This window comes from Otolemur garnettii, unplaced genomic scaffold (genome assembly GCF_000181295.1).
Source record: "Otolemur garnettii isolate 467f Iridium unplaced genomic scaffold, OtoGar3 scaffold00268, whole genome shotgun sequence".
Classification (NCBI taxonomy): domain Eukaryota; kingdom Metazoa; phylum Chordata; class Mammalia; order Primates; family Galagidae; genus Otolemur; species Otolemur garnettii.
Genome location: NW_003852663.1, coordinates 388528 through 400932, shown reverse-complemented (window position 1 = coordinate 400932; position 12405 = coordinate 388528). Strand labels below are relative to the sequence as shown.

The 12405-nt window shown below is 45.7% G+C and overlaps 1 protein-coding gene across 1 annotated transcript in view; it reads left to right on the top strand.

Moving 5' to 3' along the window:
• Positions 1-12405, top strand: part of BTK (Bruton tyrosine kinase) — a 46838-nt gene that overhangs the window by 30144 nt on the left and 4289 nt on the right. Inside the window, exons 8-16 of the mRNA XM_003802960.2 lie at positions 2404-2591; positions 2999-3061; positions 3684-3738; positions 4570-4649; positions 4825-4952; positions 5662-5736; positions 6280-6451; positions 6949-7165; positions 10569-10633. Coding sequence (XP_003803008.1) covers positions 2404-2591; positions 2999-3061; positions 3684-3738; positions 4570-4649; positions 4825-4952; positions 5662-5736; positions 6280-6451; positions 6949-7165; positions 10569-10633 — 1043 coding nt within the window. The remainder of the gene's footprint in view (positions 1-2403; positions 2592-2998; positions 3062-3683; positions 3739-4569; positions 4650-4824; positions 4953-5661; positions 5737-6279; positions 6452-6948; positions 7166-10568; positions 10634-12405) is intronic.

Genomic DNA, 12405 nt, shown 5'->3' with positions numbered 1-12405 from the left:
ATAGAAAAACTGGGGCGGCACCACCTGTGGCTCAAAAGAGTAGGGTGCCAGAGGTGCTGGGTTCAAACCCAGCCCCGGCCAAAATATAAAAAAAACAAAATAGAAAAACTGACGCAAGAGAATCTCTTGAGCCCAGGAGTTTGAGGTTGCTGTCTGTGAGCTATGATGAAGTCATGGCACTCTACTCAGGGCAACAGAGACTCTGTCTAAAAAAGAAAAAAAAAAAAAGAATTATCTTGGGACTTGGTAGGGTTAATGGGTATTCTTGCTGACATAGGAAATTTGTCCTCGGATTAGGACTTCCTCTTCAAAGGAAAGATAGAGGGCTATAGGTAGCTCTTAGCAACCATGTAATCTAATTATCTGTTATAAACAAAGCCTTGGTTTTTAAAGAAAAGTATTTTCTTTTGTGGGGGGCGGGGACAGAGTCTCACTATGTTTCCCAGTTTATAGCAACCTCAAACTCTTGGGCTTAAGTGATCCTCTTGCTTCAGCCTCCCAGGTAGCTGAGACTACAGGCACCTGCCACAATGCCCAGCTATTTTTTTGTTCTAATTGTCATTGTTGTTTGACAGGCCCTGGCTGGGTTCGAACCCACCAACTCCGGTGTATGTGCTGGTGCCCCAGCAGGTGACCTACAGGCACCGAGCCTAATGAAAAGTACTTTCAAACATACAGCAACATTGAGATAATTTAACACTGAACACCCGTATACCCAACACCTAGCATTAACATCACCTACCCCTAACATTTTACTTTAAAACTTGTTTTTATCTGGTTCCTTCTTGAGGTCTATCTAGAAAACCCTTCCTCATATATCATAGGTAAGTACAGCAGATATTTTTTTTTTGAGACAGAGTCTCACTTTGTCATTCTCGGTTGAGTGTTGTGGTGTCACAGCTCACAGCAGCCTCAAACTTTTCAGCTGAAGCCATTCTCTTGCCTCAGCTTCCCAAGTAGCCAGGACTACAGGCACCTGCCACAGCACCAGCCCATTTTTAGAGGTGAACTCTCCCTCTAGCTCAGGCTGGTCTCAAGCTCCTGAGCTCAGACAATCCACCTGCCTTGGCCTCTCAGGGCGCTGGGATTACAGGCATGAGCCACCACGCCCAGCCTTAAACTTTTTCTTTAATTCCATTTATTTGTGTCCCCTGATGCTGGTAGTACTACTACTAGCTTCCTTTTTCACTCTGTGGCTCTCAGTAGAATGCAGTGGCATCATAGTTCACAGCAACCTCAAACTCTTTTGCTCAAGCAATTCTCTTGCCTCAGCCTCCAGAGTACCTGAGACTATAGGCACCCACCACAATGCCCAGCTATTCTTTTTTTTAGGGATGAGGTCTTGGCCGAGCTCACGCCTGTAATACGAGCACTCTGGGAGGCCCAGGCAAGTGGATTACCTGAGCTCAGGAGTTTAAAACCAGCCTGAGAAAGAATAATAACTGTATAAAAATAGCTGGGCGGGCCACGACTGTGGCTCAGTAGGTAGGGTGCCAGCCCCATATATCGAAGGTGGTGGGTTCGAACCCGGACCCAGCCAAACTGCAACAAAAAAATAGCGGGGCTTTGTGTCGAGTGCCTGTAGTCCCAGCTACTTGAGAGGCTGGGGCAAGAGGATTGCCTAAGCCCAGGAGTTGGAGGTTGCTATGAGCTGTGACACCACAGCACTCTACTGAGGGTGACATACTGAGATTCTGTCTCTAAAAAAAAAATAATATTAATACATAAATAAAAATAAAAAACAGCTAGGCTATAGGGTGAAAAAAGTGAGACTCTGTCTCAAAGAAACAAAAGAAACTAAAAGAAACATAGAGATGAGGTCTTGCTCTTGCTTAGGCTGCTCTTGAACTCCTGAGCTCAAGGTATCCACCCCTCTTGGCCTCCCAGAGTTCTGGGATTACAGGCGTGAGCCACCGTGTCTGGTACACTAGCTTCCTTTATCTTTTATAGAATGTTCATTGTTTAATCTTTTAGATGAGGTTTTTGAGTTACTTTGCCTGGCCTAGAGCATTTATTATGATGCTCATTCTGCAAAGAAGAAAACCAAGGTTCAGAGCCACTCACTAGATTTGTGCACGAATTTAGTGCCCAGAAGGTTTCCTGACTTTGGCTGCACACGATTTTTGTTCAGTAAACTTTGAAAATACTGATGTCTGGGACCCACTCCCAAAGATTTTGATGTAATTGGTCTGTGAGGAAACGGCCTGAGCATCGGAATTCCTAGATGGTCTTCAAGTGCACGCTAGTGCTTAAAAATGGTTGTTGAATGAATGCTGAATAAACCTCTTACCATGTCCGATGTGGGTTATAATGTTGTCTCTAGTAAGCCGGAGAGTTGGGAGAGAAAAAGAGAGTGCTTGATATCTAGCCAAACTGCCTGCTTTTTTTCTCCCGACTACATAGATCTTGAAAAAACCACTGCCCCCTGAGCCAGCAGCAGCACCAATGTCCACCAGTGAGCTGAAAAAGGTTGTAGCCCTTTATGATTACATGCCAATGAATGCAAATGACCTACAGCTGCGGAAGGGTGATGAATATTTTATCCTGGAGGAAAGCAACTTACCATGGTGGCGAGCCCGAGATAAAAATGGGTAAGTCCACACCAGCCTTTCCTGGACCTTGTGCCCGCCCACTCCACACCCGCGCCAAATCCTGCAGCATCATTCCCCTGTTCAGTATCCAGATCAGAGACTGTTCTTCCCACACTAAAGTGAATATGCTCTCCCTCCAAGTACTTCCCAGTGTGCAGCTCTACAACTTTCCTCTGCTATCGTTCTGAGCTTTTGTTGTCATGCACATATAACTAATGCCACATGCGCTGAAATGCCACACTTCACTGACTGAACTATGCTTCAGAGACACCATCCTCTTTGAGGGAGGGGAATGATACATACACTTCCATCTGAGGTTGTTTCTGAGCCTAGGGATGTGGACCTATGAATCTGTCTTCCTGAGATGGGGAGCTGCTGGATGACCTGTTGCATTGTCTCTCCTACAGGCAGGAAGGCTACATCCCTAGTAACTATGTCACTGAAGCAGAAGACTCCATAGAAATGTATGAGTGAGTATGCTTTATGTTCCTAGCCTACAGTCTTCCAAGAGGCACTATATATGCATAGATATAATTTATATACATACATACATTTTTATACTTTCAACACATTTTTAATTTCGAGATACATATTAAAATTAGGGCCAGCTGGTCATATGATCCCACTGCCCCAAGTCAGTGCCTGTGTCTTACCTTCATCCCAAATAACCCTCTGCCGATGAGAGCTGGAGTGGTCACCATGCCCTCAAACCCAGAAGAATCACACTCAAAGAAAAAGAGTTGACAACCTGATGGGAAACATTTGAAAAGGATGAAAATCTTCAACTGCTACTGTTGTCCTTTCCTCCCTAGTCGTGGAAGTGGATTGTCTTAAAATGCCCCAGTCCTTGGTCTCTTCCCGCACCCCACTGCTGTCTCCTATTGCCTGCTACTCCCCATTTCCATGAACATTCAGTGCCAACCTGGTTTTGGAAAAGGGATACAGCAGGCTATGCCTGAGACAGATGCTCAGTAAATAGGTTTGAGTGAAATGATTGAATCACTGGCATGGAGGAGGCAGGGGGAGGGGGCTCTAACCTTGGAGACCCTTACGACCTGGCCCAGGAGCCATTCCAACGCTCTCTTTTCACAGGTGGTATTCCAAGCACATGACTCGGAGGCAAGCTGAGCAACTGCTAAAGCAAGAGGTAAGGGGGGAACAACTAGTGAATGATACTCTATTTACACAATAAGCGAGAATCCTGAATTGAGAGCCTGCGCTGCCCAACATTCTTTGGCAAAGTGGTGTTAAAGCCACTATCATCTGGGGTCCCAACTACACTTTTAATATTAAAAGCAATGAGGTTGCAGCTCAAATGTGGAACCTGGCAGTAAAATCAGGAGTGGTTCTATTTTCGCTCAGGTTTGGGCAGGTGGGATGCAGGTAGGAGCATCCTACAGGAAACTTCCTTTTTTTTTTTTTTTTTCCTGAGACAGAGTCTCAGTTTGTCACCCTTGGTAGAGTGCCATGGTATCACGCAGCTCACAGCAACCTCCAACTACTGGGCTTAGGCTATTCTCTTGCTTCAGCCTCCCAAGTAGCTGGGTCTAGAGGTGCCCACCACAATGCCTGGCCATTTTTTTTTTTTTTTGAGACAGAGCCTCAAGCTGTCACCCTGGGTAGAGACCTGTGGCATCACAGCTCACAACAACCTCCAACTCTGGGGCTTAAGTGATTCTCTTGCCTCAGCCTTCCAAGTAGCTGGGACTAAGGTACCTGCCACAATGCCCAGCTATTTTTTGGTTGCAGCCATCATTGTTGTTTGGTGGGCCTGGGCTGGATTCGAACCAGCCAGCTCAGGTGTATGTGACTGGTGCCTTAGCCACTTGAGCCACAGGCACCAAGAATGCCTGGCCATTTTTTTTGTTACAGTTTGGCCAGGGCCAGGTTCGAACCCACCACCCTCAGTATATAGGGCCGGCGCCCTACCTACTGAGCCACAGATGCCACCCAGGAAACTTCTTTTTTATTGTTTCAGGGTAAAGAAGGAGGTTTCATTGTCAGAGACTCCAGTAAAGCTGGGAAATATACAGTGTCTGTATTTGCTAAATCTACAGGGTGAGTGCTACTGTTCCAAGGCCCTGGGGACAAAAGACAGGGGTACCCTCCTATCAGCTCCTTAATGGTGTGCCACTCCTCTTTCCTCTGTCCCTTAAAGTCAAAACTCATCTCTTTTCACTTCTTGGGTCTTACTGACTCTTGTTGCCAAGTTACTAAGTATCCACATCTTCAGGGACCCTCAAGGGGTGATCCGCCATTATGTTGTGTGTTCTACACCTCAGAGCCAGTATTACCTGGCTGAGAAGCACCTTTTCAGCACCATCCCTGAGCTCATTAACTACCATCAGCACAACTCTGCAGGTGAGTACCAGAGGCAACTGAGAAGAAGCAATTCAGGACAAGGTGAGGGGAAAATGCACCTCACAGGGTAGTGTGAATTAGCTGTGAAAGTGAACCCCTGGAATGCTAGGTAGAGGTCTAGTTAAGAGCTGGCCAAAGGCAGAAGCAACACCTGATAGGCACTAACTTCTTATTTGATAATTGATGCGTAGTGCTGAGGAAAAACACCAGAAGAGGTTGATGACTAATCAGTCAGCAAATATTCATTAAGTTAACCTACTGTCTACTCAGCAATTTCCTTAGTTCTAGAGGAGAATTCAGGAAAATTCTGAGTCAAGGTCCTTGCCCTCAAAGAACATATAGGTTAGACAACATCAGAAGGCAGTTCATAAATAATGTAAAATTCTAAAACTTGGAGATCAGTGGGGGCATGAATATGTGGGAAAAGCTGTGCCGAGAAGGTAGGATGTGAGCCAAGCCTAGGCTGGAAGGTGGGAATATAATCAGTTGGGGGGGGTGTATTAGTTAGTATTTTCTCTTTTGTGTCTCTGAAAATTCTTTCATGGGAGGAGAAACTTCCAGACAAATGTGGATTTGTGGATATCTTCTATGATTTAAAATCTAGGAAGATATACACCCGAAGTGGGAGGCTTTAGGTGAGGATGTGTAAGGCATCTCCTCCCTCCTCCCCTACACTGCACCAACAGCACGACCTCTCTGTATGTTTCAGGACTCATATCCAGGCTCAAATATCCAGTGTCTCAACAAAACAAGAATGCACCTTCCACTGCTGGCCTAGGCTATGGTAACTTCTTGTTTCTCTGTGGTAGGGTGGGCTATCTAGTTGCAAGGACTCCCTTTGCAGACCTTGCCTTAGCGATCGTTCTGTACCAGCTTCCCCAAAGGAGGTTAGGACAGAGCCAAGCAAAAGTTATTTAATGATTTTCTCCCTCTAGTGGCTCCTGTTGGGACTTCAGAAACATGGATTCATTAAAGGGATTTGTTGTTATTTTGAATCTTTCTGTCTTTTAGTTTTAGTTACGGTAAACATTTTCAGCACCATTCTCAGTCCATTAACTATCATCATTAACATAATAATAAAAGGTTTGGGGTGAGGATGTTGTTTAGTCTATCTGGTCTACCTTAGGCCAACTTGAACCTAAAATTCCCAGATTTCTCTAACCAGTAACCCCCTGAATCTGAGATTGACCTGAGCAAAGATGGAATACTACTTCTGAGAATTTCCCTTTTGCTACTTTTTCTATTTCTACCTCAGTAGGGATTCTTATGTATGATAGGAATTACATACACATGATCCCAAAGAATCACATAAAGACTTTGTTGTTAGGATCATGGGAAATTGATCCGAAGGACCTGACCTTCTTGAAGGAGCTGGGAACTGGACAATTCGGAGTAGTGAAGTATGGGAAATGGAGAGGCCAGTATGACGTGGCTATCAAGATGATTAGAGAAGGCTCCATGTCTGAAGATGAGTTCATTGAAGAAGCCAAAGTCATGATGTGAGTTATAGCCCAAACTCAATTCTCAATCTATTTTCTGGAGTCTAGGAATTACTGGGATAACCTACCATGATTTAAAGGTGACTTACAGTGAGAAATGTTTGGGACCAGGACCCGAGGTCAGCCTTTGATTGGTGAGAGTCCTAATTGATAAGATAATGATTTCTTGCCTTAGCTATTGGTTGAGCATAGTGTTGATCTCAGTAGCATTTGGGGGTAGAGGTAGAAAGTGAGACTTTCAAAAGAAACTGATTCTTATTTAGCCTTAGTGTTCTTTCAGCCCAAGACTTGTTTCCTGTTCAATTGATAGGCTCCAAATCCATGCTTACTTCCACTAAACTCCACTCTTGGGGCTTGGGGGGAAGGAAGAAGCTTGCTATTATGGTACCTTATGTGATGCTCTACTCCTAAGCCTACCCGTCTATTCCTTAGTCCCTTTATGACTAGTATGTGGAGCCATAAAAGGGAGAACTAGTTTTCTGCTGCCTCTCCTATAGGAATCTTTCTCATGAGAAGCTGGTGCAGTTGTATGGCGTCTGCACCAAACAGCGCCCCATATTCATCATCACTGAGTACATGGCCAATGGCTGCCTCCTGAACTACCTGAGGGAGATGCGCCACCGCTTCCAGACTCAGCAACTGCTAGAGATGTGCAAGGATGTCTGCGAAGCCATGGAATACCTGGAGTCAAAGCAGTTCCTTCACCGAGACCTGGTGGGACCTCAGAAAGATTGATGGGGCACCAAGTGCTGAGGGGGTAGAAGTAGCAATAGAAGATATCACATGTGTTTGAAGGGAGTTACTGGTATCATCATTTCTGTTTTATCTAGAGAACACTAAAAGTTTGGTGCACCTCTGCCCTGGTGGTAAGCCAGTCAAGTATCTCCAGCCTCAACTTTATGAGGTCTGCCATGGTAGGAGCTAGAGCAGTCACTGATCCTCAGCCCCATCCTACACACAAGGAAGAGGTGGAGACTTTCAGTGGTCATTCTGTACTCAGAGAAGAAGGAACTGTGCTTCCCAATGAGACTGCTCCTGGCATGGAGCCATCATTTGGTTATATCAGAGTCACAATCTGGGGCCTGGGGCCCACATGTTTGTTTTTTTTTCTTTTAATTTTTCCTTTTTTTTTTTGAGACAGAGTCTCACTTTGTCACCCTCAGTAGAGTGCTATGGTATCATACCTCACAGCAACCTCAAACTTGGGCTCAAGCCATCCTCTTGCCACAGTCTCCTGAGTAGCTGGGACTACAGGTGCCCGACAAAATGCCTGGCTATTTTTAGAGACAGGATCTGGCTCTTCTCAGGCTGGTCTTGAACTCCTGAGTTCAATCAATCCATCTTCCCTGGCCTCCCAGAGTGCTGGGATTACAGGCATGATCCACCATGCCCTGCATGTTTGCGTTTTCTTTTCTTTCTTTCTTTATTTTTTTTTTTTGATACAGAGTCTCACTTTGTCGTCCTTGGTAGAGTACTTTGGCATCACAGCTCACAGCAACCTCAAACCCTTGGGCTTAAGCAGTCCTCTTGCCTCAGCCTCCCAAGTAACTGGGACTCCAGGCACCCACCACAATGCCCAGCTATTTTTAGAGAAGGGGTCTCGCTCTTGCTCAGGCTGGTCTCCAGCCCATGAGCTCAGGCGATCCACCCATCTCAGCCTCCCAGAGTGCTAGGATTACAGGTGTGAACCACCACATCCAGCCCATGTTTGTTTTTTCCAAACATTACAAATACTGAACACTTAAAAAGAAACATTTCACTTTTTTTTTTTTAAGTAGAATTTCCAGCTTCTCTTGAAAAAATTTTCTTGAAATACCAGGTCCACATTCTCACAGGCCACCTCCTTTGCTTTATTTAGAGACAGAGTCTCTGTCATCTAGGCTGGAATGCAGTGGCGTGATCATAGGTCACTGTAGGCTTAAACTCCTGAGCGCAAACCATTCTCCCACCTCAGCCTCCCAAGCAACTAGGGCTAAAAGCATGCACCACCATGCCCAGTTAGTTTAAAAAAATATTTTAAAAGGAGATAAAGGGGGACTGGGCATGGTGGCTCACACTTATAATCCTAGCACTTTGGGAGGCCGAAGTGGGTGAATTGCTTGAGGTCAGAAGTTCAAGACCAGGCTGAGCAAGAGCAAGACCTGGTCTCTACAAAGAAATAGAAAAAGTAGCTGGGTATGGTGGCACATGCCTGTATTCTCAGGAGACTGAGGCAAAGAGGTCAATTAAGCCCAGGAGTTTAAAGTTTCAGTGAGCTCTGATGAGGCCAATGCATTCTAACCCAGATGAAAAATTGAGACCTTGTATCAAAGAAAAAAAAAAAAGTAGGGCTGCGCCTGTGGCTCAAGGAGTAGGGCACTGGCCCCATATACCAAGGGTGGCAAGTTTGAACCCAGCCCCGGCCAAGGCCAAACTGTAACAAAAAAATAGCAGGGCATTGCTACTTGGGAGGCTGAGGCAAGAGAATCACCTAAGCCCAAGAGCTGGAGGTTGCTATGAGCGGTGACCCCATGGCATTCTACCGAGGGCGATAAAGTGAAACTCTGTCTCTAGAAAAGAAAGAAAAAAAAAGTAGATAAAGGATATCATTAGGTTGCCCAGGCTAGTTTAAACTCTTGACCTCAAGCAATCCTCCCACCTGGGCTTTTCTTTCCTTTAGACCAGACAATATGTGATCCATTTACTGATATTTTCACTGACCCCACTTCACTCTTACTTTGCCTGTTCAGCCCCTGGAGGCATCAGAGTTTGTTCCCCTATTCCTTTCAGCCAGGCCAAGGCTCAAATTTACCAGGTCTCATGGGTAGAAAAGCAAATACCAGGTGAGGCCTGTAGCTCAGTGAGTAGGGTGCCGGTCCCATATACCGAGGGTGGTGGGTTCAAACCCAGCCCCAGCCAAACTGCAACAAAAAAATAGCTGAGTGTTGTGGCAGATGCCAGTAGTCCCAGCTACTCGGGAGGCTAAAGCAGGGCAACAAAGTGAGACTCTGTCTCTAAAAAAACAAAAAGAAAGAAAGAAAGGAAAATAAAATACCAAACTTGCCTCCCGTTCTCCCTCAATTTTTTTTTTTTTTTTTGGCCGGGGCTGGGTTTGAACCTGCCACCTCTGGCATATGGGGCCAGCGCCCTACTCCTTTGGGCCACAGCACCTCCCCCAATTTTTTTTTTTTGAGACAGAGTCTCATTATGTCAACCTCAATAGAGTGCTATGGCAACACAGCTCACAGCGACCTCAAACTCTTGGGTTTAAGCGATTCTCTGGCCTTAGCCTCCCAATTAGCTGGGACTATAGGTGCCCACCACAACGCCTGGCTATTTTTTTGTTGTAGTTGTCATCATTGTTGTCTGGCAGGCCTAGGCTGGATTCAAACCCACCAACTTCAGTGTATGTGGCTGGTGCCCTAGCCGCTGAGCTAGAGGCATGGAGCCTCTCCCTTAATTTTTTAAGCATTTAAATGAAGGAAAGAATGTTGCATGGCTTGGCGCCCATTTCACAGTGGTTACAGCACCATCCACATACACCAAGGGTAGCAGGTTCGAACCTGACTGGGCCTGCTAAACATCAATGACAACTGCAACAAAAAATAGCCGAGTGTTGTGGCAGGTGCCTGTAGTCCCAGATATTTGGGAGGCTGAGGCAAGAGGATCACTTAAGCCCAAGAGTTTGAGGTTGCTCTGAGCTGTCACTGCAGGGCACTCTACCAAGAGTGACATAATGAGACTCTGTCTAAAAAAAAAAAAGAAAGAAAAAGAAAGGGCGGCACCTGTGGCTCAAAGGAGTAGAGCACCTGGCCGCATATACCGGGAAGTGGTGAGTTCAAACCCGGCCCAGCCAAAAACTGCAAAAAAAAAAAAGAAAAGAAAGAAAGAAAGAAAGAACGTTGCCCATGTAAATAAAATCGTTCTGCATGTCCTCAGGGCTTTGTTTAGGACCACATTGCTTTCCACATAATGCATCAGAATTTCTGCGTGATGTCAACAAACGCCAATTAGCAGGGAAGGTTTCTGTATTGAAGGGAATGAGGCTTCCCTAGCTTCGTTCTACTGGTGGGAAGAAGCTTTGTGCCTTTGACCTGTATGCCAGGATGAAGTCTCACTTGCATCTCTTGTACTACAGGCAGCTCGAAACTGTTTGGTAAATGATCAAGGAGTTGTTAAAGTATCGGACTTCGGCCTGTCCAGGTGAGTGCGCCTTTTTCATCTCTCCCTTTAATAGTAAAAATAGCTCACACCTGCAATCCTAGTACTCTGGGAGGCTGAGGTGGGTGGATTGCTTGAGCTCAGGAGTTTGTGAATCACTTGAACAAGTACCAGACCTTGTCTCTAAAAGTAGCTGGGTGTTGTGGTAGGCACCTGTAGTCCCAGCTATTCAAGAGGCTAAGGCAAAAGGATGGCTTGAGTCCAAGAGTTTAAGGTTGCTATGAGCTATGACACCACAGCACTCTACCAAGGGTGACAAAGTGAGACTCTGTCTCAAAACCAACAAATAAACAAAAATAACAACAGGCTTGGCACCTGTAGCACAGTGGTTACAGCACCAGCCACGTACACCAAGGCTGGCGGGTTTGAACCTGGCCCAGGCCAGCTAAACAACAATGATAACTGCAACAAAAAATAGCCGGGTGTTGTGGCAGGTGCCTGTAGTCCCAGCTACTTCAGAGGCTGAGGCAAGATAATCACTTAAGCTCAACAGTTGGAGGTTGCTGTGAGCTGTGATGCCACAGCACTCTACCGAAGGCAACATAGTGAAACTCTACCTCAAAAAAAAAATAGCACAGTACTAAATTTGAGGGGGTGTTACAATTTTTAATCCCCTCTTTTTCTTCTTAATCTAGCGTTTTCCACCATATTTCTATTCCTTTTTCTTACTTTGAATTGTTTAAACCACTTCTTTCATCCTTTTGTTTTATTGTTCGCTCTTCCGTCCTTTCTCCTTTACATCTGCCTACTCTCTGTCTTTGTTTTTGTTTTTTTTTTTTTTTTTTTTGAGACAGAGTCTCACTTTCTTATCTGTGGTCGAGTGCTGTGGTATCATAGCTCACAGCAAACTCAAACTTTTTTTTTTTAGAGACAGAGTCTCATTTTGTTACCCTCAGTAGAGTGCTGTGGCATTACAACTCACAGCAACCTCCAGCTCTTGGACTTAGGTGATTCTCTTGCCTCAGCCTCCCAAGTAGCTGGGACTACAGGCACCCACCACAATGCCCAGCTATTTTTGTTGTTGTTGTTGCAGTTAGGCCAGGGCCGGGTTTGAACCCACCACCCTTGGTATATGAGGCAGGCGCCCTACTCACTGAGCCACAGGCACCGCCCCAACCTCAAACTCTTGAGCTCAAGCAATCCCCTTGCCTCAGCCTCCCAAGTAGCTGGGACTATAGGCACCCGTCTCCACGCCCAGCTATTGTTTTTTTTTTTTTTAGAGCCGGAGCATCTCTCTCTTGCTCAGGCTGGTCTCAAACTCCCGAGCTCAAGCCATCCACTCACCTCGGCCTCCCAGAGTGCTGGGATTATAGGTGTGAGCCACCATGTCCAGCCTTTCTATTTTTTTAGTTATTTCCCCCCAGTACTTCATCTTGATCTGTTAATCCTGCTGACTTTGCTTTATCCCTCCTTCTCTCTTAATCAGTCTAATTCCCACTGACAACTGCAGAATAGAAGGAAGGGAAGAAAAGCAGAGAAAGGAAAGGGGGATCCAGGAAAGGAAGGGAATACCGGGAATACCTGGGAGATCTTATTTCACTTCATCCTTCCTGTAGCCATATTGTTAATCAGGAAAGCTCAGATATGGAAATAGGAAATTTGGGGCAGCACCTGTGGCTCAGTGAGTAGGGCGCTGGCCCCATATACCTACAGTGGCATGTTCAAACCTAGCCCCAGCCGAACTGCAACAAAAAAATAGTTGGGCATTGAGGCAGGCACCTGTAGTCCCAGCTACTTCAGAGGCTGAGGCAAGA